The sequence below is a fragment of the Molossus molossus genome, unplaced genomic scaffold, assembly GCF_014108415.1.
Source record: "Molossus molossus isolate mMolMol1 unplaced genomic scaffold, mMolMol1.p scaffold_m16_p_22, whole genome shotgun sequence".
Lineage (NCBI taxonomy): Eukaryota > Metazoa > Chordata > Mammalia > Chiroptera > Molossidae > Molossus > Molossus molossus.
In genome coordinates, this window is record NW_023425358.1 from 26,100,798 (window position 1) to 26,124,625 (window position 23,828).

The window sequence follows — 23,828 nt, forward strand, 5'->3', positions numbered from 1 at the left end:
ATATATCACACCATGGGCAACTGAATAGCGGGGAAAAATGAATAAAGCAGAGTTAAATTTATGAATATGGATACATCTCCCGAACACATCAGGGAGTTGAAAAGCAAGTGCAGAAGGATGTGCCCAGTGTGATACCACTTATTTAAAGTTTGAGTCATTCAAGAGAATACTGCCTGTTTTAAATGTATGCATACATCATGAAATAAAAACATGCAAGTATGCAGAGGGCTGGTAGACACTAAATTCAGGTAATGGTTACCTGGGGTCGGTGCGGGGAGGAGAGACAGGGGGAGGAGGGGTACACTCAGGGCTCCAACCACATCTTTATTTTTTAAATCTTCACCTGACAGTCGGGGGGATATATATATTTATCTGTATTGAGATATATATATAATTTTTTTTTTTTTTTTTAGAAAGAGAGGAAGCGGGGAGAGAGAAAATTGATGTGAGAGAGAAGCATCAATTGTCTTCCATACTTGCCCTGACTGGGGAATGAACCCATAACCTAGGTATATGCCCTGACCAGGAATCAAACCCACAACCTTTTTGGTGTACCGGATGACACTCCAACCAAGCCACCCAGCCTGGGCCATCCGTGATTGATTGTTTTTTTTTATCCTCAGCCGAGGATGTTTTTCCATTTTTTATTCAGATAGAGTGGGAGGGAGAGAGAGGAAGGGAGAGAGAGAGAAACATCGACATGAAAGGGACACATCGAGTGGCTGCCACCCGCACAACCCATCCAGGGCCGGGGACAAACCACAACCAAGGTACATGCCCTTAGCGGGAACTGAACCCGGGTCTCTCTGGACCACAGGCTGACGCTCTAACCGCTGAGCCAAACCGACAAGGGCCATCTTTGTTGGTTTGTTTGTTTGTTTGTTTGTTCATTCATATGTTTGTTAAATCTTAAGCAACGAAGGAAAAATTATGATTTGACAAAACCATGAGATAGGGTGATGGGGTATTTATTATTCTGCATGTTTTTCTATGCTCTAAGTAGCTCGTGGTTAAAAAAAGAAAAAGAGCCCTGGCTGGTTTGGCTCAGCAGTTAGAGCATCGGCCTGTGGTCCAGAGAGTCCCAGGTTTGGTTCCTGCTAAGGGCGCATACCTCGGTTGCGGTTTGTCCCCGGCCCTGGTTGGATCGTGCAGGTGGCAGCCACTCGATGTGTTGCTTTCACGTTGATGTTTCTCTCTCTCTCCCTCCTACTCTATCTGAACAAAAAATGGAAAAATGTCTTCGTGAAGATTAAAAAAACGAGAGAAAAAGAGCCTTGGCTGGTTTGCGCAGTGGTTAGAGCATCGACCTGCAGACTGGAGAGTCCCGGGTTCGGTTCCCGCTAAGGGCATGTACCTTGGTTGCAGTTTGTCCTCAGCCCCAGTTGGGGTCGTGTGGGTGGCAGCCAGTCGACGTGTCTCTCTCACATCGATGTTCTCTCTCTTCCCACCTCTCTCCCTCCTGTTCTATCTGAAGACGAATGCAAAAAAAAAAAAAAAGAGAGAGAGAAAGAACTAGAAAGTGTGCCTCTCTACTGATGACTCAGGTTTTTCTTTTTCCTCTCTTCTCCCCAGGCTCTCTTTAAGCTGTGGGGCTCCCCAGACAAGTACCCCAAAGACATCCTGACCTACACGGAGCTGGTGCTGGGCCCTCAGGGCCGGCTGGTGGAGATGAACCGACTCCCCGGAGGAAACGAGGTGAGAGCTCGCAGGGCCCTTGCTGTCGTCACCCTCTCAGAACATTCCCCCCGAAGACACAATCCGTTCCCCTGCACTCGTGCTGTCACCAGGTGGGCATGGTGGCCTTCAAGATGAGGCTGAAGACCCGGGAGTATCCGGACGGGCGGGACCTGATCATCATCAGCAACGACATCACCTTCCGCATCGGGTCCTTCGGTGTGGGGGAAGACCTGCTGTACCTGCGGGCGTCCGAGATGGCGCGGGCGGAGGGCATCCCCAAAATCTACTTCGCAGCCAACAGCGGGGCCCGGATCGGCCTTGCAGAGGAGATCAAACACATGTTCCAGGTGGCTTGGGTGGACCCAGAAGACCCCCACAAAGTACGTCAGGAAGCGGCGTGGTGTTTTGTGTTTTGTGTTTTCAGTGGGGGTGATCGCGCCCACAAGCGGGGCGGGAAGAGTCTTATTACTCTTCTTCTGTATAGCGCACAGATATTCCTACATAAACAGGCATGCGGCACATTGCTAGTAAAATTTCAGCCCTGGCCAGTTTGGCTCAGCGGTTAGAGTGTCGGCCTGCGGTCCGGAGAGACCCGAGTTCGGTTCCCGCTAAGGGCACGTACTTCAGTTGCAGTTTGTCCCCGGCCCTGGTTGGTTGTGCGGGTGGCAGCCACTCGATGTGTCCCTTCACGTCGATGTTTCTCTCTCTCTCTCCCTTCCTCTCTCTCCCTCCCACTCTATCTGTACAAAAAATGGAAAAATATCCTCGGGTGAGGATAAAAAAAAAAAAAAAAAATTTCATGGGATGGGATGGCAACGAGGAAAACATGTCTAAAAAGGCTCCTTAGGGGACAGTGATGAACAAAGTTCATGGACGCTGAGCTAATGTATCACAGACACAGGTACATAGTATATATCTCCCGAATGCGGTGAACTAAGAAGGCAGAGATGAAGGATACGTAGTCCCCGGCCTTGGAGATTTCCTCAAGTTTGTCCAGGAGATGTGGAGATACCAGCTACAATAAAAGTCAATATAAGAGCAAAGAGCACATTTTGCGATGTGAAAATGCAGGGGACAGAGGCATTCTTTGCAACCAGATTGTGCATTTCCATCAGGACGATGGTGCCCCCCCAAAAGGGGGCAGACATTATTTTCATGTAAAAAGCATACACACATATATACCACACACCATACTACAATAGAGTGGGAGGGGGCGGAGGCTGGGAATAAGGAAAAGAGTCTGAAACATCTCCTTAGGGGAGCAATAGTGAAATGACTGAGAAACAGAGACAGGAAAAAGTGAGTTATGGTGTACGGAAGAGTGGAAAGCACTTAGAGTAGATCTTGAGTTTATAGCTGTTAACATGGTATTAATGTCAGACATGTTAACCTGTTGTTAACACATTAACATGTTATTAACATTCACCCCACAGTATTTATATTTTAAAAAATACAGTGGCTGCCCTGGCTGGTTTGGCTCAGCGGTTAGAGCATCAGCGTGTGGTCCAGAGAGACCCGGGTTCGGTTCCCGCTAAGGGCACTTACCGCGGTTGCAGTTTGTCCCCGGCCCTGGTTGGGTGGTGCGGGAGACAGCCACTCAATGTGTCCCTTTCACATCAATGTTTCTCTCTCTTCCTCTCTCTCCCTCCCACCCTATCTGAACAAAAAATGGAAAAATGTCCTTGGGTGAGGATAAAAAAAAAAAATACAGTGGCTGCCAGGGGTAGGAAACTGGATTCATAGCTTCACTGTAGTCTTTTTTTTTTAAGGGATTTAAATACCTGTACCTGACCCCTCAAGAATACACCAGAATCAGCTCCCTAAACTCCGTCCATTGTAAGCACATCGAGGAAGAAGGAGAATCCAGGTAAATGTCTTAGCAGGGGCTCCCTCGTTTTGCCTGGGGTCAGTTTCAGTGACAACTGGGGAATCTGTCTCTCGGCCTCCTGGCTGTTGGTGGTGTTTCCAAGTGGGCGGTGGTGTGTGTACATGGGACCCCTGAGCTTCCTGGGTGTTCTCTGAGGGGAACCCAACTTTGTCGTCCCCGAATAAGCCACGCCTCTCACAAAGATAGCACATTACACAGGGAGAATTAGATTGAATTCCCATGATGTCCCCAGGGCTGCAGGCTCATGGTTTTTTGTTTTTTTTGTTGTTGTTTTTTTTGCATTTATCTTCAGATAGAGCAGGGGTGGGGGGAGAGGGGAGAAGACAGAGAGAGAAACATCAATATGAGAGAGACACATTGACTGGTCACCGCCCACACAACCTCAACTGGGGCTGGGGACAAACTGCAACCGAGTTACATGCCCTTAGCGGGAACTGAACCTGGGACTCTCTGGTCCTTGGGCTGACGCTCTAACTGCGGAGCCAAACTGGCCAGGGCTGCAGGCTCATGTTTTATGACCAAATTAGCCAAACTGATGCAGCTGTGATTTGGCAAGCTGGGCAGGGGTGGGCAGGGCAGGGTGGGCTCCATGAGAACATCAGGTCTACCTGCTGTCTCTTCCAGCAAAAGTTGTGGGTTGATTTTTTTTTTTTTTAGTGAGGTTGACCAAATCAGAATTTCCCAGGCTGTTTTCTGGAATGTTGGTTGGTGATAGGTGGGAAGGAGGAAAAATGTCTGTAGTCAAATAGGTTTAGGAAAAACTAGGTTACATGAGAACTCATCAGCATCTTTACTAAGGGCCTGCCCGGAACCTCGGATGTGCTGAAGTGCCGTGTGTCTCTCTCACGGGTTGGGATGTACAGTGTCTCTCACACTTACATGGCTGTGGAGTCTTGATTGATTGATTGTGAGCTAAGTGGCTTCCCGTGTGTAGCGTGATCTCTCTGCAGACCAAACGGTATTCTCGATCGCTTTAGGAGGACTGCACCATGGGGGTGACATTTCATGAAGCCAGCCTCCGCACGGTGTTCTAGAAACTCGAGGGCCCCCCGTGAGGGCTCTGGGGCTCCGCCTTCATTTCTCCTCTGGCTGCTTCATCACCTTCTAGTCCCCCCCACGCTTGTCCCCCCTGCCTCAGGTCCTTGGAAAATCCACCCACCTTGGATTTTTCTGGACTAGATCGTGGTCTTTAACTCATGTTTGGTTCAAAGGTATGTGATCACGGACATCATTGGGAAGGACGACGGCCTGGGCGTGGAGAACCTGAGGGGCTCGGGCATGATTGCAGGGGAGTCCTCCCTGGCTTACGACGAGATCATCACCATCAGCCTGGTGAGTCTCCTCTTGCTTTATTTTCTGTCTCAGCGTTTTATTATCGAAACTTTAAAGTAGTCACAAAAGGACAGGGAATTGATACCGAGCCCCATGTGCCCATCACGTGGCTCCAGCAATTACCAACGTGTGGCCATTCCTGTGCCCTCGGCCCCTCTGCCCCGACGGAGTATTGTAAAGCGAACTCCCTCTCGTATCTTTGCACCTGTAAATTCGAAGCGTGGCTCTTTGCTGAAGCCTTTCCCCCTAATTTACAGAGCCACGGTACTATTATTATCCCCAACAACATCAACGGCGCTTCTTTAATATCATCAGAACCCAGCTGGGTTCAGTTCTAACAGTTATCTCAAAAATATCTTTTCTTCCTTCCTTTTTATTGAATTTGTTGGGGTGACACTGGTTACCAAAATTATACAGGTTTCAGGGGCACACTTCCACAACACATCATCTGTACACTGTCTTGTGTGTTCGCCACCCCAAGTCAAGTCTCCCTCCATCGCCATTTAATAGTTGGCTTGTTTGAATGAGTGTCCAATCTCCTCTTAATTTAAAAGGTGTTGCGTATTTAGAACTTTTGTCCAGTTTTAACTGGTATTGGATGAACATCTTCCCCCTCCTCCCTTGGCCTTTCTAACAGTATTCCCCATTTTTAGTAACAGTGGTAGTAATAGTAACCTTTCAGGGTCAACTGTTCCTCAGGATGTTATTTTTACATTCAGTGTTGGATCTTTGGTTTCCAAGGTGGAGAATTCCAAGGTGGATCTTTAGTTTCCAAGGTGGAGAATCCCATAGGCTTATTTTCTAGACGTCATGTATACACCTAAAGTATATAAACTAAAAAGATATGTGTATATAAAAGTATATATTTGTATATTTCAAAAAACACGTTGTTTATTCCAAAAGGTATATATCATATATCTTAAATATAGTACCTATATATCTTTTATATATACACAGTTGGCTCTTACACAGTTTGGGTTTGAACTACTTGTACACCAGATTTTCTTTTTAATCCTCACCCGAGGATGTTTTTCTATTTATATTCAGGTAGAGTGGGAGGGAGGGAGGGAGGGAGGGAGGGAGAAACATCGACGTGAGAGGGACACATTCACTGGCTGCCTCCCGCACGACCCTAACCAGGAGCGGGGACAAACCTCAACCGAGGTACGTGCCCTTGACCGGAATCGAACCCGCGACTCTTTGATCTGCGGACTGATGCTCTAACCACAGAGCAAACCCGGTCAGGGCTATACCAGATTTTTTCAATAAATACTGTAAATGTGTTTTCTTTGCCTTACAATTTTATTAACTTTTTTTCTCTCTTGCTTACTTTATTGTAAGAATACAGTATATAATACATATAACATACAAAATAAGTGCTAATCCACTGTTTGTGTTATTGGTAAGGCTTCTGGTCAACAGTAAGCTATTAATAATTGTTTGGGGGCAGCTGAAAGTTATTTGTGGATTTTTGACGGGGAGGGGCGTCAGCTCCCTATCTCCTGCATTGTTCAGGGGTCAGCTCTGTGTGTGTGTGTGTGTGTGTGTGTGTGTACATATTTATTTATTTAGAAGTAGTTTCGGACTCACCAGTTACAAGACAGTATAGAGAGGTCCTGCGAACACCCCAGCCTCCCCCAAGACGGCGCCTTTCACACGTGACCACAGTGCACTGTCAGAACCAGGACACTGACGCCAGCCCTGCTCGGAGCCCCCTGCAGACGGCACTGGGTCTCCCCGCCTCACACGCCCGCCCAGCCGTCCTGCTGGTTGTGGGAGTGAGCGGCTGCCGCAGCGCGCGTGGCCCAGCTCACAAGAGCTCCCCACAGGCCCCCGAAGGAGAACCAGACGCCCCATGTCTGCCGTCGGTCGGAAACACTCCTTGGGTGACCGCGTTCTTCCCGGAGAGCAGGCCGCGGTCAGGCAAGCCCCTGCTGTTCGGCCCTGAGCCAGGTTGCCAGTGGCCAAGCTGTGGCTTCTGTCTGTGTCCACCGGGTTTCCGCTGTGGGGGCGGGGCACCCCCAGGGACTCAGAGGGGTCCTGTCTCCACAGGTGACCTGCCGAGCCCTGGGGATCGGGGCATACTTGGTGAGGCTGGGCCAGCGAGTGATCCAGGTGGACAACTCCCACATCATTCTGACGGGAGCCAGCGCTCTCAACAAGGTGACCTGAGGGGCCCGGGGTCCTTGTCGCGTCCCCTGTCCCCTGATGGTTTCAGTGTGAAACCGGTGTCATTCCTACTGATGGAAGAGCTGTTTTTCCAATTGCAAATATCTGGGTCGTTTAGGAGTCCCCCCCTCCAAAAAAAAGGATTAGGCTCTATATTACTGACATTTAAATTTCAGAGAATTATTAAAATGATTAAAACAGCATTACACCTTGCAGAAAATTGGAAAAGATCCAAAAAAGTAACAGCGCTCCAACTATAATTTTGGTGTATTTCCCTCACATCTCCTCTCTCTCCGTGTTAGAACCTCAGTGAATGTGCAGTTTGCTATACTACTCGTTTCACTCCGTGAGAACATTCCTCATTGCTATAAAGCTTCCATAATACAGTGCCTGCTAAACCCTTCTGAGGGCCTCAAAGCCGGGCCCTGGGCCAGCAGCATCAGCACCCCCAGGGAACTGGGTACAAAGCAGATTCTTAACAGCCCCCTCGCCCCCAGACCCGCTGAGTCAGAAACACGAGGTGGGGTTTTGCTTTGGAGATGACCAAGTCATCATAAGTAATCATAATCAAGGTAATAAAAAAAAGACACTGCTTCTCAAATTGGGCTGCATGTTAGAATTATTTAGAAGTTAAAACAAACAAAGATTCTAATGTAATCAGTCTGGGTGCAGCACAGACATCTGGGATTTTGAAAGCTCCCAGGTAATTCTAACGTGCAGCCGGGGTTGAGGACCGCTGAGGGAAATGACTTCCAGGCGGAAGGAAGGGCCCCGGTCCGCCCTTGCTAACCGTGCTGTGTCGAAGCAGGTCCTGGGCAGAGAAGTTTACACGTCCAACAACCAGCTGGGCGGCGTGCAGATCATGCATAACAATGGCGTCTCCCACGTCACCGTGCCTGACGACTTCGAGGGCGTGTATACCATCCTGGAGTGGCTGTCCTACATGCCAAAGGTGCAGTACCCCTCTGCTGCAGCTTAGAGCCTGGAGACTCCTGCTAAGTCCATCTGCGTGGTGTGGGAGCACAGGGAGCAGGGAGCCCTGCAGCTGCGGGGTGACTTTTCCTTTATTCCTCCCTCCTTTCCTCTCTGACACCCACTAGTTGTTCTTGGCTTTAAAAAAAATGGCCACGGGTGCTATCGAGTGATCCTTTAGGAAGGGATAGCATCACCTCTCAGCAAGAGGTAATTGGACACCAGCAAATCCTCAAACTGCAGTCAGGCTGGATTTGATTCCTGACTTCCCCCTCTGGGGAAACAGACTCAGTTTCCTCATCTGTGAAATGGGCATAGCAACGGTCCTACCCCCAGAGTGTTATCGTGATGATTAAGTGACGTGGCGTTTGGAGCCCTCACCAAGTGCTGCGCAGAGTTGTGACGATTAGCCCGCTTGGGTTGGGCTTCCAGTGCACACAGCCGCGATCATAGTCAGAGGAGAGGAGCTCACACGGCAGGTCGCAGGCCTCGCTGACAAGCACGGACAACACTTGGAGACCTGGCTTTCTTTTCCAGGATAACCACAGCCCCGTCCCTATCATCACACCCACTGACCCCATTGACAGAGAAATTGAATTTTCCCCATCGAGAGCCCCCTACGACCCCCGGTGGATGCTTGCAGGAAGGCCTCACCCAAGTAAGTCCCCAAGCGTTGGCCTGAGACCTGGTCTCGGGTTTCCTTTCTGGGCCTGAGATGAAGGAGCACTGGGTTAGAAGACTGGTATTTAGGGGGTGCATCCGAGGTCAAGGGCAGAGAGAGCAAGGGATTGAGATTCTGCTCTGTGCCTTTCCTGAGCTATTAACCAAGGGACGATGGGGCCAGCCTCCGGTTCCTGGAGCTGATGAATGGAGATGCAGGGCAGCGGAGGTCGGGACCTCCTTCCCCAACTCCCCACGGTTATATAGTGGAAGGTCCAGGGCTGACACCTCAGAATTTCAGAGACTTTCCTCTTCCTCTCTCCCTCTCCCTAGCGCGCTCTCTCTCTCTCTCTCTCTCTCTCTCTCTCTCTCTCTCTCTCTCTCCTTGGTTAAACCTTCACAAGGGAGCTCTCCGTGAGTTTACCCAGGACAAGCCACTAATCTCTTCTACACACGCACGCACACGTGTGCAGATTCTCATGTACTCGTGTTAACACATGCACTTGCACACACGCAGTCTCCCTGTCCGAAAGCAGCAGCTCTGTCCCCTGCAGGTATGTGATTACATGCTGAGCACCCAGAACAGACAGGAAAGCTGAGCTCCCTGTGACCATCATCCCGAGTCTAGAATTTCACAGGCTGCACCTTAGAAACCAGCCGCTCGTCCCGCTGCGGGGTGCAGGCGGGGTACCTGTTGGCAGCCTGGGCTTGCTCCCCCCTTTTCCATTCCTCTTGGCCTTTCTCACCTGTGAGCACCAAGGGGGCTGGGTTTGTCTTGATTTTAAAATGTTCAACTTCTTACCGATGGTCTTCCCCATCTGGGCGGGCCGGCCCTCAGGCCGACATTGAGTTTGGGCCACCTGTTCCCAGGTGCCCAGCCCCCCACACTTGCAACCTGAGACCCCCCTGCTGCCTGGCTGTTCGTGCCCAGCCTGCAGTCATGTACACCGTGGTGTGGATTCAAGTCACTGCTTCCTGTCCAGGGAGGTGGCTGGCATCATCACATTCTCTCTCTCTCACTGGGGAACTGAACACCTTCTCTGTTAAATGGGACGTTAAATGGTTCTTAAGCTACAGCCAGCAGGCCAGGGGTCACGGATGAGTTTTCAGGGCAGAGGGTCCCTTTCTGAACCCTCTGACGGCCATCAGGTCCGCCGCTTGGGAAGGAAAGGCCGAGGCTGTGAGCAGAGTCCATGCGTTGGCATTGATGGGCATTGATGGGATTGATGGGCATTGATGTGGATGTTCTCTTTGAACCGAATTCCTGACTTAGTGCTTTTTTTGCAACTCTGTTTTTGTTTTTGGCGGGGTGGGTGGTGGCTTGCAAGGGGTTGGGATCTGTGTGGTTTTTCAGGGAGAAAAATGTTTGGGCTGTCAGGTTATCCTTAGAGAAACCGCAGAGCAGTCCACCCTCCCCCGTGGGTCCGGGGTCCTCATCCCCTGGCCCCTCAGCCTGGCCTCTGCCTCCCGCCCACAGCTCTGAAGGGGTCCTGGCAGAGTGGATTCTTCGACCAGGGCAGCTTCAAGGAAATCCTGGCGCCCTGGGCCCAGACCGTGGTGACGGGACGAGCAAGGTAACCCTGAGGGCGGGGCAGGCTGCACACACCTGGCCTCGCCAGCCACTGGGATGCCCAGGCACGCGCACAGGCGGCCCCAGGGACGCTGTTTTCTTGGCCTCAAGATTTTCCAAAAGAAAAACTAATTTGGGGGATGGTTTTCCGGATGGTGAACATCTTCAGGAAGTCTAGATTTGTCTGTGGCTTTGGAAGGCATCTCAGCCAACTTCATGCCGGGAGCTGGGATCTTGCCCCAGGCGTCCACCCCTGGGAGGGAGTTCTCCAGCCACGGGGGCCACAGACCGCTTTGGGACTCAAGTGGCCCTAGGAGCTCTCACTAGGAAACTGCAGTGACACACTGTATTCCATTTCAGGAGGGCCACGGGCAGGAATCCTGCTGTAGCCATAGCTAGTGAAAGGCTATGCTTGGTTGCTTTCGGAGCTGAGCATCTCACTCCTCAGCGGTGTAGCCATCGTTGTCTTAGGTCACTCCAGTGGCCTGAGAGTGACTCCTTTATGGAGCCCTCGGCAGCACCCTCACGATCTACCGTTCAGATGCCTGGCACCATGTCGTTTCTACAAGTCCAGGCTCTGGGTGGCCCCAAGGTCAAGCCCCTGCTCTGTTGCTGACCCTTTCTGGGCTGCCATATCCTCACCTGTAAAATGGGGATGATCATCCTACCCCCAAAGATTGTTCTGCGATTGGAAGCAATAACGTGTGTTAAGCACTTTAAAAATATCGTAAATGCTCCCTAGTGGTTAGCAGCTGCTATTGATCATGATTATGATTATTCTTATTTACCTCCTGGTCATAAATATTAAAATACTAAGCCTAGTATTGGTACCGGTCGCTTCTCCAGAAGTGTTTCATTTTAAAAACATTTTTAAAACCTGAGACGAAATGTCCTTTTTCCTTCGGGAAGCCCTTCCTTTGTTTGAAGGCTGCTCTCCCCGCACCTGCCTCGCGGGGTTGCTGGGCGACAAGACGGAGGGTCCAGTGACACACAGCAGGGCGCGGCCCAGTCCGGTGGTGACAGTTACTGCTGTCACAGCATCCCTGAGCTGAAGCCCCTTTGCGACCCGGCGCCCAGACCTGCACGGTCCCGTGTGGTAGCTGCTGGCCACACGCGACAGTTCAAGTAGAAATGAACTGAAGTGAAGAGGACGGTCATCAGTCCCTCTGGTGTGCTCGCTACCTTCCCGGTGCTCAGTGGCCACGTGCGCTCGTGGCCGCCGCGCTGGGCAGCCCAGCTCGGGAACGTGGCCATCGCCACAGAAAGCTCTGGCTGCGTCAGACGTACACGGCCTGGTCCTCCCTCCCGCGATGGTGGCCCTGCGAGGGGCACTGACGGGACCTTCCCAGCCTGCCCACTCGGGAGGCTCCTGCTGCTTTGCCTTCCAGTACAGGAACCTGCCAGTGACCCCAGCGCTGTCCTGCCTCCACCCCGGGCGCTGCTACCTACTCCCACAACACCCGCAGAATGTCAGCTGGGGCTGGGGACCCACCGCCCCCTGATCTGCCTGGGCTGCCGCCCAGCACCTGGCTCACCTGTGCTCCGCCTTGCAGGCTGGGGGGCATCCCTGTCGGAGTGATCGCTGTGGAGACGCGGACGGTGGAGGTGGCGGTGCCTGCAGACCCCGCCAACCTGGACTCGGAGGCCAAGGTGAGGGCGGGAGCCCGGGCTGCTGTTTCAGCGGCTCAGGACAGGAGTGGGTCCTGGTGGTCGCTACCTGCCTTCCCAGCTCAGACTCGGAGGAGACCCGGCCTGGGGACTCAGTGCCATTTCCCCAGCGCGCTCTGCGGGCTGCAGAATGTTTTACCCCACCTTCCTCCTCCCTGCGAGGATGACCCGTTCCCCCGGAGTCCGTCCTCCTCTCGCCCCGTCCCTGTGGATGTTTCTAGGTTGGGCCTCTGGAAGGCGCTCAGAGCGAGGCGGGTCCTGGGATCCGACTCTGTGCCTTGACTAGCTCAGGGCCCCTCTGAGCCTGTAAAGGGGCCGTAGGAACCTATTTGGGCTGCAGTGTGCCGGCCCAGCAGGACCCTGAGAGACCAGCCTTGGGCCCTTCCTGTGCACCCTGGTTCGGGTGTGGTGCCGATGCTGGGCAGGTTGCCCACCTGTAACCACGTCCCGAGGTCGCTCCAGCCCAGAGGAGTCTCATGCAGCTGGCTCTGTTCCAGATAATCCAGCAGGCGGGCCAGGTGTGGTTCCCGGACTCGGCCTACAAGACGGCCCAGGTCATCAAGGATTTCAACCAGGAGAAGCTGCCCCTGATCATCTTTGCCAACTGGAGGGGTTTCTCTGGTGGCACGAAAGGTAAGGCACCACCCTGTGGGTGCCCTGAGGCTACACGTCAGCACCCAGGACAGCCCCTTGGGGCAGTGGTGCCATTTTTCCCATGTATGGTCCCATTGTCGTCTTCGCTGAGTCCCCCACACAACCCTGAGGACGGGAGCAGTCCAGGTGACAGCCCATTTCACAGATAAGAAACAGGGTTCCTGGTGTGGCTTGCCTGAGGTCACACCATGAATGGCAGGGCTGGGGGGGGGGCAGTCCCAGGAGCTGTCAAGGGACCTGGGCAGTCAGCACCCCACCCCCACTAGGTAGGATGAGGAGGTGTGACTGTCCTGCCTTCTTCAAAGGGCTGCTGAGCCTCCATGACCTGGCCGTTGTAAGAGCCTTTTTTTTTTTTTGTCATATTTCTTTTTAATCCTCATCCGAAAATATTTTTCTATTTATCTTCAGATAGAGTGGGAGGGAGGGAGAGAGAGAAACATTCTTATGAGAGGGACATATCGACTGGTTGCCTCCTGCACAACCCCGACCAGGGCTGGGGACGTACTGCAACCGAGGTACGTGCCCTTGACCGGAATTGAACCCGTGGCTCATTGGTCCGTGGGCCGATGCTGAGCCAAATCGGCCAGGGCTGTAAGAGAGCTTTTTAAGTCTCCAATCATGTCTCAAGATACAGTGGCTGTCAGCGGGGTGTTCAGGAAAGCTGGCCTGGGAGGTGGGCAGACCTGGTATGAGTCCTTGCTAGCTGGGTGACTTCTCTGAGCCTCAGTTTCCACCTCTGTGAAGGGGGATAAGGTAAGGATTCAATGAGCCGATCTCTGGCACGTGGCTATGGTTGATTTTATTATTGCATTATTGTTACCATGTAGGGTGCTTGGCACTTGGAGGGACACACGTTGGTGGCCCTTGGGAAATAAGAGCCATGTTGCCTCTGGGCAGGAGGAAGGGGCTGCGAGGTTCTGTGTGCCAGGAACGGTGGCACAGGGTGGTGGGCACAGGGTAGTGGGCGGAGTCGGAGCCAGAAGGGATCTCAGGATCGGTTGCTCTCCACTTCCCTCTCTGGATGGGGGCATGGAGGCCCAGGCAGGGAGAGTGACTTTCCCAAGGTCACACGGACACTTAGCTCCCTGTTATAAAACAGACGGTCGAGCCATCTGCCTGGGCCGGCTCCTACCTCAGCCCCGTGCTCTTTTCATGGCGCCAGGAAGCATCCCGGCTAAGCACGCTTTCCCAGAACCCCCAGGACAGCGAAGGCTTTGCCTGTGGACAAGTGCCAGGGCCCGACGTCATCTCACTGGGCAGTTGCTTTGCTTTTTAGACATGTATGACCAGGTGCTGAAGTTCGGAGCTTACATCGTTGACAGCCTCAGGCAGTACAAACAGCCCATCCTCATCTACATCCCGCCCTACGCGGAGCTGCGGGGAGGCTCCTGGGTGGTCCTGGACCCCACCATCAACCCCCTGTGCATAGAATTGTACGCAGACAAAGAGAGCAGGTGCGTGTGTCGCCCTCAACCTGGCTTAGCCTTGTTCTCACTACCAGACCTGAGGCCCCGTCACCTGGGGGCCACTGGCTGGGGATCTCGGGGTGCTCTGAGTTTCTGAAGGATGGCAAGCTTCCAGTGTTCCCTGAAACTAGCATCCAGTGTTCAGTTGGATTTTCTCAGAAGAGCAAGTGGCTGAAGCTCAGAGGTGGTGGAGGAATTGTCTGTTCTTCCACATCTTCTACTCATCTGCTTCCCAAGGAAGTGTGCGATCAAGTAAGGAAAGACCAAAGCACCTGAGCTTCCTGGCAGCCAGGATGAAAAGGGAAACGTAACCGTTCATCTAGTTCTCTCTATACTCCGAGTCTCCTGAAGCTATGACTTCCTGTAGGGGCTGTATTTTATCCCATTTTATAGCCCAGGGCCTAGCACAGTGACTCCTAGTGGCCAAGCAGTGGAAAGGTTATGCTGTGCTGGAGAAAGTCGTCCATTCTTAGAGCTGAGGGGGCCTCCTAGAGTTCAGGAAACTGTATTTTAGAGTTGGCTCAGTCCCTTATTCTCTGGATATAGAAGCAAATGACCAGAGAGGGAAAGTGAGTTGCCCAAGGTCACGTAGTGAGTCAGTGAAAGAGCTAAGAACCGATACCCAGACTCCCTGGTTCTCTGGCCTCAACCCCCATGTCTCCTGGCTGGCTGTCGCTTGCTGCGGGACCCCTCACACCTCACCCATACCGCTTCTTTTTTCAGGGGGGGTGTTCTGGAGCCAGAGGGAACAGTGGAGATTAAGTTCCGAAAGAAAGATCTGATAAAGACCATGAGGAGGATCGACCCAGCTTACAAGAAGCTCGTGGAACAATTAGGTGAGAGGGTCCAAAATGCACCACCCCTCGGAGGTCAGGAGAGGCCCAGCCCATTTCGTTGTTGGAGGGTGCTCGGACGGGAAAAACAAAGTGAAGACATACCAAAACCCAGCTACGAAGTTGTGAGCTATTTTAAATGTTCACAAGTAGCAAGTCAGCCCCATCTCGCAACTGTGGGTGTATTTCTGACACTGCACCGGCAGCTTGCTTTGGGGGTGCTAGCAGAGTTAACTGCCCTGTAAACTCTGGTTTGTGCCCTTGGCCGCAGGAAAGTCTGATCTCTCTGACAAGGAGCGCAAGGACCTGGAGGGCCGGCTGAAGGCCCGGGAGGACCTGCTGCTGCCCATCTACCACCAGGTGGCGGTGCAGTTCGCCGACCTCCACGACACGCCCGGCAGGATGCTGGAGAAGGGCGTCATCTCTGTAAGAGCCTGCAGCCTCGGGCCGTGGGAATGGCCCATCCTAAGGTCACATGGCTTCCAACACACGGAAGAGTTTGGGCTCAAACCCTGCATGTTAGAATCACCTTGGGAGCTTCAAAAAATCCCAGTGCCCAGGTGGCTCTCCAGACCTAGGAAATGAGAATTTCTGGAGTGGGAGCCAGGCATCAGTTGTTGTTTTTTCAAATCCACAAGAGATTTCAATAAGGCATCAGGGTTTGGGAACCACCAGTCTGACCTCTGTGTCTAACTACTGAGCAAGGTTTGGGAAGTATTGTTTGTTGCCCTGAGTTCACCCGCCACTGACCATCACAACCCCTGCCCCACTGCCCTCCCCTCAAGGGGACATCCTGTAGTCACCTGACCCCCATGTCCCGTGCTAAGCCCTCCGTGCCTCTGGAAAGCCAGTCTAGAGTCCTGGCTCTGCCACTTTCCCAGTAGGTGCCTTCACCTCCCCAAGCCTCAGCTTCCTGTCCTGTCAAATGGGTACGGTCACAGAGCCTGCTCCCGCTGCAGGGCTCAGCCCGGCAGCGCCCCGTGTGTGCTCCTGCCCTTTCTGGGGACTCAGGCCGGGGGCTTGTCGGCAGGACATCCTGGAGTGGAAGACCTCACGAACCTTCCTGTACTGGCGCCTGCGCCGCCTCCTGCTGGAGGACCAGGTCAAGCAGGAGATCCTGCGGGTCAGCGGCGAGCTGAACCACGTGCACATCCAGTCCATGCTGCGCCGCTGGTTCGTGGAGACGGAGGGCGCCGTCAAGGTGCGGGGCTGGAGCCGCAGGGGGTGGGCGCCAGGGTGCAGAGGGTGGGCCTGCACCGCCCGGGCCCTCGCTGAGGCAGCCTCCCCCCCCCCCCAGGCCTACCTGTGGGACAACAACCAGATGGTGGTGCAGTGGCTGGAGCAGCACTGGCAGGTGGGGGACGGCCTGCGCTCCACCATCGGCGAGAACATCAAGTGCCTGAAGCGCGACTCTGTCCTCAAGACCATCCGAGGGTGAGTGGGCCGCCCAGCGTGCGGAGCAGGGTCGGCCTCCCGCCGCCGGTCCTCGGAGCGGCCACTGGAGTCCACCACACTGCAGGGTCCCCAGCACAGCCCTGGGCCCGGCCCCCCAGCAAAGAGCCCTGGGGATGCTGTGCGGGGTGTGCAGCTAAAGGACCCATATTCTGAACCGGTAGGCCTTGGGCTGCTGCTCCCATTGGGTATCTGCCTTTCTAGACGATTTGCTCCCCCAGTTCCCATGGGGTCCCCGGGAAGGTAGTAGATCACCTGGGACTCCGTCTGGGGCATGAAGCTGAAATTCAGGTCGCAGGTCACACCACTAGTGACGAATGAGGTCCACTGTATTCCTCGAGCCAATCTGATCCCCAGGCCATATTCTCTGTCACCCATGGGCCTGCCCCCCCCATGGTGACCACAGCAGGGGGAGGTTCAGGAGCCCCGGGTTGCTGTCCCCCCCCATGGTGACCACAGCAGGGAGAGGTTCAGGAGCCCCGGGTTGCTGTCCCCCCCCATGGTGACCACAGCAGGGAGAGGTTCAGGAGCCCCGGGTTGCTGTCCCCCCCCCATGGTGACCACAGCAGGGGGAGGTTCAGGAGCCCCGGGTTGCTGTCCCCCCCATGGTGACCACAGCAGGGAGAGGTTCAGGAGCCCCGGGTTGCTGTCCCCCCCATGGTGACCACAGCAGGGAGAGGTTCAGGAGCCCTAGGTTGCTGTCCCCCCCCATGATGACCACAGCAGGGAGAGGTTCAGGAGCCCCGGGTTGCTGTCCCCCCCATGGTGACCACAGCAGGGGGAGGTTCAGGAGCCCTAGGTTGCTGTCCCCCCCCATGATGACCACAGCAGGGAGAGGTTCAGGAGCCCTAGGTTGCTGTCCCCCCCCATGATGACCACAGCAGGGGGAGGTTCAGGAGCCCCGGGTTGCTGTCCCCCCCATGGTGACCACAGCAGGGAGAGGTTCAGGAGCCCTAGGTTGCTGTCCCCCCCATGGTGACCACAGCAGGGGGAGGTTCAGGAGCCCCGGGTTGCTGCCCCCCCCCATGGTGACCACAGCAGGGGGAGGTTCAGGAGCCCTAGGTTGCTGTCCCCCCCATGGTGACCACAGCAGGGGGAGGTTCAGGAGCCCCGGGTTGCTGTCCCCCTCCATGGTGACCACAGCAGGGAGAGGTTCAGGAGCCCCGGGTTGCTGTCCCCCCCCATGGTGACCACAGCAGGGAGAGGTTCAGGAGCCCCGGGTTGCTGTCCCCCCCCATGGTGACCACAGCAGGGAGAGGTTCAGGAGCCCTAGGTTGCTGTCCCCCCCATGGTGACCACAGCAGGGGGAGGTTCAGGAGCCCCGGGTTGCTGCCCCCCCCATGGTGACCACAGCAGGGGGAGGTTCAGGAGCCCCGGGTTGCTGCCCCCCCCATGGTGACCACAGCAGGGGGAGGTTCAGGAGCCCCGGGTTGCTGTCCCCCCCCATGGTGACCACAGCAGGGGGAGGTTCAGGAGCCCCGGGTTGCTGTCCCCCCCATGGTGACCACAGCAGGGGGAGGTTCAGGAGCCCCGGGTTGCTGTCCCCCCCATGGTGACCACAGCAGGGAGAGGTTCAGGAGCCCCGGGTTGCTGTCCCCCCCCATGGTGACCACAGCAGGGGGAGGTTCAGGAGCCCTAGGTTGCTGCCCCCCCCATGGTGACCACAGCAGGGGGAGGTTCAGGAGCCCCGGGTTGCTGCCCCCCCCATGGTGACCACAGCAGGGGGAGGTTCAGGAGCCCCGGGTTGCTGTCCCCCCCATGGTGACCACAGCAGGGAGAGGTTCAGGAGCCCCGGGTTGCTGCCCCCCCCCATGGTGACCACAGCAGGGGGAGGTTCAGGAGCCCCGGGTTGCTGTCCCCCCGGGAGGGTGACATGGCCCTGCAGAGCTTCTGTCTGCGGGCTGCCCGGGGGCCCCTGGCACTAACAGCGGCAGTGACTCCAGCCCTCCCTCCTGTCCCCGCAGCCTGGTGCAGGAGAACCCCGAGGTGGCCGTGGACTGCATCATGTACATGAGCCAGCACATCGGCCCGGCCGAGCGGGCTCAAGTGGCTCACCTCCTGTCCACCATGGACAGTCCCGCCTCCACCTGAGCCCCGCCCCGGCCACTCGCAGCACACGGGCTGGAGAGACCACGCGCACCACCGGCTGCAGGCCCTCACCAGGACCTTGGGTTTGCGTTTAAAAAAAACCCCTGGGCATTTTTGTAGGGCTGCTGGCTCCCAACTCACTCCTGTCCCAACAAGCCGCTCAGGAGCGCCCCCTTCCAGGCAGAAAGAGCCGCCTCGCTGTTGTCGAGAAGTTTTGTCTCTGAAGACACTTGCTGCATCGCTGAATCGAATTGAACCCAAGCCCGAGTTCCCTTCTCCTTCCAGTGCCCGGTGTGCAGGGTCCAGGTGTCCTTTTTATACCAGATCATGGAATCTTTTATTTATTTCTTACTCTGAGACCAGCTCTTGCTGTAAGCATCTTGTATACTTAAGCAGAACAAAGAGGCCAAGGAAGGAAATGAAGAGAGATGAAGAGAAACCTATTTTTGTAACAATGCTATTTGGAGACTATCGAGACACCCAGAAAGGGTGCCAGTGATTTTTATTAAAGAATAAAACGGAATCCTGTTCCTCAGTTGTGCCCGGTGGGTGGCGGGGTGTCCCGTGGGCAGCCTCGCTCCGTGCTCCTGCAGCGGTGCTTCGAGGGGCTGCAGAGATGTCTGCTGTGTGGCCGCAGCCCTCTGCCCCCCCTCCCTCTGCGGACACGGACTGGCCCCTCTCCCACCACAGGGCCAGCCAGCCCTGCACCCTCCTGCCCCGTCGGGACTGCAGAGGTGGAGGGCAGCCCTGCCCAGACTCACAGCCCAGCCTGCGCACCAGCATCACCGCCGTGACTGCCACCACCTCGGGAGGCCCCTTCGAGTCACCGCCACCCTCTCATCTGTCGCCTTGATGTCCCTGGCGGGATCCAGCCCGAGGGGCAGAGCTGTGGGTTTCCAGGGACTGGACCACAAGGACCACGCCGATTTGCTCAGGGAGGCCTTTTCGACACGCACACCAGCACCCGGCTCTGAAGGCCACACAGCGTTGGGCCTGCCCCTCCCGCCCCCTCCGTCGGTGGCGCCGGCCCTGAGGGGGTTGGCCACCCCCACCGCGGTGATGGGCAGTGTCTGAGAACACCCAGCGTTGTGCCTGGCCAGTTCGGAGGACAATGGCTGCCCAGGGAGCCCCGCAAGCCAGATGCTTGAGGCTGTCATAGTTCAACAACAACAAATAGTCTGGTCATCAGCTAATGACATCCCTGGCGAGGGGGCAGTGAGGGGTGGGAGACAGGCGAATTATCCGTTGTCCCATCCCAAGGCTAGGGAGGGGGATCCATGCTGCTTGGGGAACCGAATGTTTTCTGTGCGGGGGACGCCCCTGGCTCCCGAGGGAAAGACCAGTCGATGACTAGCTGCTACCGGGAGCAGGGGCAGAGGAACCTGCCCTCAGATGTGTGGAATAAATTATTTTTTAAAGGAAGCACTTTGGCCTTGACTTAGTCTCTGGGTGGGAAAAGGCGGCCGCCTCCCTGGGCGATTCCCCGAGCTCGCCATCCTCCTGCTACAGCGGAGATGTGCAGCGACCCCCTCAGACAGCTGGGGTTCCACTCCCTCCCCAGAGGCCGCCGCGGGCTCCTTCGTCTCTGCAGCTTGGTCACAAACATGGACAAGCTGCTGGGTTCAGCCCCTTGGCAGTCGGCTGACGGTCCCTTCCCTGACGGGCGACTCGCCTCCCTCAGGGGAGCTTAGCAGGTGGCCTCCAGGAAAGGGAAGGAGGATGAATGAGGCTGCTGAGCATGGACTGAGGCCTTGGTGAGCAGCTCAGGTCCGAGCCGAACGCTCAGGGTGCTGCCTCTGGGCACCCGTCCCCTGCAGTGCTCAGGAGCCTCTGAGGCGTGTGCCGCCCTGTGTCCTGGCCTCTGGGCACCCGTCCCCTGCAGTGCTCAGGAGCCTCTGAGGCGTGTGCCGCCCTGTGTCCTGGCCACTGGGCACCCGTCCCCTGCAGTCCTCGTGAGCCACCGAGGTGCATGCTGCCCTGTGTCCTCATTTTCATTGACAGAAAAACCTTGGCTCAGAGGGGAACAGACTTGTCCGAGGGCACACAGCTGGTAAGAGGAGGGCCAAGCTCTCAGGCTGACCCAGATTCAGTCTTGCTGTGCTGCTCCCTTTCCATAAATCCTGAGCCTTTGCAGGGGTTCTGCTCTGAACCCCGAGAAGAGCACCTAGAGGCTCCGCTCCTCCCTCCTGGCTAGTTCAGCCAGCGTCACTCAGATCCTCCGCAGAACCTCACGCTTCTTGCCAGGCCTCATGCCAGGGGCTGGGCAGCTGCCCTCATGTCACTGAAGTCTCTCCCTCCCTGGATACGCAGACTCTGGAGTGCCCTAAACCACTCAGATGAACCCCGTGTTCTTGCACCTACGGCTTGTCCAGATCATGAATGTGAGGTGCTCCCAAACGTGGCACACCCCCGCTTGGTCCTCCCCTCCTTCATCCTTTTCTGCCCCCCAGACCCCCCAATTCTCTTCCTCGGCTCCAAAAGGCAGTTGGCCTTTTATTCCAGGGTCACTGTTTTCCTGACACTGAATTATGAACATTTTCTAAACACCAAAGAGTGGAATGACTTACCGCACCCACCCAGTCAGTCCCCACCGCTGCCCGCGACCACTGATGGGTTCTGTCTTTGCTCTGCCCCCTCTCTGTCCGTCCATCCATCCCCCCCTCTGTCCGTCCATCCATCCCCCCCTCTGTCCGTCCATCTTCTTTGACCCATCAGAGCAGATTGCAGACATCCGTACGCTTCTCTAGGGTTATCTTGCATTTCAAAACAAGCTTTCCTCTCTGAGTCACGTCCTGAGCTCTTCTGCACCCGAGTACAGCGGGGACCCCAGAGCTGAGCGGAGATGAAGTGGCCAGCGAGGGACCCAGCCGAGTATTTCACCAGCTCTATCGAGCACGTCCCGTGTGCCACGCACCGTGTGAGGGGCACCACGGCGGGTCAGCCCCCTCCTGCCCTCCAGAGCTGACACCCAGTGTCCCCAGCAGGTAGAAATTGTACGTGGTTAACCACAGGGGGCCTCGAGGGTCACGACTAGTCAGAACAGCGTTACACCTGCAAGTGCCCAGGGTCGGTTGCATTTTAAGGTCCTGGTTCTTTCAGGGACAGAGCAATCTTTCAGGACCACTGTGATAGAGAAGGAAACTAGGGTCACTCAGACCCCAGAAAGTCTTCCCCAGTGATCCCCAGGCACGGGAAAGGCTCTATGCACCCAAGCAGTGCGGGCCCACCCCCCCTCTTCGGGGTACTGCTTCTGGCGTGGATGCCCTGAGATCCAGTACCTCGAGCCCTACTTGGGACCGTAGCGTCCACCCTTTCCCTGACCGGCGTTACTGAGCCAACGCGGCAGCCGCGGAAGACGGCAGATCGCAGACCCGGGCTTGGATCCCGGCAGGCTCACTCGGGGCTTGGCTCCCTTAGACCAGCAAGCAGCCCCGCCGGCGGGCCCTCTGAGGTGGGAAGGCAGCGTCCTTGGACCCCCAGCTCTGCCACCCATCACAGGTGGGAAGAGGGCCCCTGTTTGTGTCCTGTGGCTGCCATCACAATTGCATGAACATAGTGGCTTAGAAACCACACATTGGTCCCCAGTCCTGGAGGCCAGGGGTCTAGAAGGGGGCTCGCGGGGCTCACGTCGCTGCTGGCAGGCTGTGGTCATTGCAGAGGCTCTAGCAGGGGTGGGGCACCCTCTTCCCGCCAAGGGCCATTTGGAGGTTTGGGGCATCATTGGAGGGCCATACAAAACCACCACCTTAGAAGCCGGCCTGCTCTGTTTGCTCAGCGCATTTGGTGAGGCTGTGACGTCAGCTGGTCTGGATGTCGCGGCCCTTATACAACCCGCTGGCCGGATGTCCCCCACGCCTGCGAGGATTCGTTAGCTCTTTTTGTTTGGTTGGTTGCTTTTGGGTTTTCTTTTTCCAGCTTCTAGCGGCCCCATTCCACCTTCAGGGCCGATCCTGACCTTCCTGCCTCCCTTTTATTGATAAGGATCCGTGTTACACTGGGCTCACCTGGGGAACCCGGAACTCTCTCCCTACCTCAACGGCAGCCGACTAGCACACTTAGTGCCCCATAGACAACTCGGCTGCAGGTTCTGGGCATTAGGATGTGGCCAGGTTGGGGGCCATTACTCTGCCCACCACAGGGGTTAATAACAGCTTTGCCCAGGGGGCGTAGGTGACACATGTGATGTGTGTAGCATGGAGTAAGCCATGCATGATTACTTTTGTTGTTAGTATGTGGATGATTTCTCTGGAGCGGGAGGGAAGGCTGCATGGCCGCCATCTCTGAGCCTGTTTTCTCTGGGAAATGGGACCGACCCGCACCGTGTGGGCGGTTGAGCTGTTGCAGGGAGAGGCGGCCTGATGCGTGTGGAAGTCGGTGCACACGAGGCGATGTGTGTGTCTCCTGTGCGTTGCCCGGCTCCCGAGAGAACCTCAGTGAAGCTTGTTCCTCCTGCCTCTCCCTGCCCCCTGGTGTCAGCACGGTCCCCGCCTGGGACTGTGACCTTGGCGTGTCTGCCTTGACTCCGCAGACCTGGCCCCACTCGCCTGTGTGAGGAGTGGATGTCAAGTCTCGGCTCCCCAGCCCTCTTCTCATGGTGACCCCGTAGTTCAGGCTTCCTCTCCCCACTTTAGCACCCCAGGAGGGTGCCCCACCCCATCACTTCTACAAGGTCCCCGGGGTGATGCTCGCTAACTGATGCACATGGCCTGGGAAACTTGCCCTCGGACCCCAGTCAATCACTGGGGGCAGCTGGAGGCTATGATGCCCCCTTCGGTGACCTGGGTCACAGGGCCACCCGGAGCCAAGCTGAGAAGCGGGTGCTGGGAGGAAAGGGCAGCTCAGGGTGGCTGTAGGCACTCTCCCTGCCATCTGCCCGGCCTCCCCTGCGGGGCCCCGCTCAGCACGTCCCAGTGCCCCCCACAGCCCCTTCACCCCACACCCTCCTTCCTCGCTGATTGTCACGGGTGTGAACCTGGCCTCCAGTGAGGCTGAAAGCCACTTCCCGGGTGGATTTAAGAGTTAGACAGACTCCTAATTACTAACCCTTCTTACTGTTATCTTGGGTAGCAAGTCACCTGCTTAATTCCTCTGAGCCTCAGTTTCTTCATTTGCAAAATGGGGGTAATTACCAACACACCTGTTTGGGTTGTAATGCAGGTGGGACAAGCTAATTCGCAGCAGGGACTTGCGCGAGCCTGGTGCTGGGAAGGTCCGACTGCTTATACCTGGAGCCTTCTTTGACCCCCGCTGTCGCCAACGAGGTGGCTCCGCAGCCTGGCACGGTGGGCTCAGTGCCTCCTCAATGGGCCTGGAGTCCTCCCAACCTCCTGAGCCTCCACTTTCTGAGCAGTGAGCGGGGCCCACATCCCTGCCTGAGCCTGCCTGTCACAGGCCTGGCA

The 23,828-nt window shown here is 55.8% G+C and overlaps 1 protein-coding gene across 3 annotated transcripts in view; it reads left to right on the forward strand.

The window, feature by feature from the left end:
- ACACB (acetyl-CoA carboxylase beta) overlaps positions 1–19,763 on the forward strand; it is a 102,353-nt gene extending 82,590 nt beyond the window's left edge. For all 3 annotated transcript variants that reach the window (XM_036276378.1, XM_036276379.1, XM_036276380.1), the window contains 16 exons: positions 1,573–1,695; positions 1,788–2,057; positions 3,447–3,544; positions 4,777–4,897; positions 6,950–7,060; positions 7,875–8,018; positions 8,576–8,696; positions 10,176–10,272; positions 11,822–11,918; positions 12,434–12,569; positions 13,867–14,044; positions 14,780–14,892; positions 15,161–15,315; positions 15,920–16,090; positions 16,187–16,323; positions 18,306–19,763. In XM_036276378.1, the coding sequence (XP_036132271.1) occupies positions 1,573–1,695; positions 1,788–2,057; positions 3,447–3,544; positions 4,777–4,897; positions 6,950–7,060; positions 7,875–8,018; positions 8,576–8,696; positions 10,176–10,272; positions 11,822–11,918; positions 12,434–12,569; positions 13,867–14,044; positions 14,780–14,892; positions 15,161–15,315; positions 15,920–16,090; positions 16,187–16,323; positions 18,306–18,432 (2,199 nt within the window). In that variant the 3' untranslated portion in view covers positions 18,433–19,763. The remainder of the gene's footprint in view (positions 1–1,572; positions 1,696–1,787; positions 2,058–3,446; positions 3,545–4,776; positions 4,898–6,949; positions 7,061–7,874; positions 8,019–8,575; positions 8,697–10,175; positions 10,273–11,821; positions 11,919–12,433; positions 12,570–13,866; positions 14,045–14,779; positions 14,893–15,160; positions 15,316–15,919; positions 16,091–16,186; positions 16,324–18,305) is intronic.
- The last annotated feature ends 4,065 nt before the right edge of the window (positions 19,764–23,828 follow it).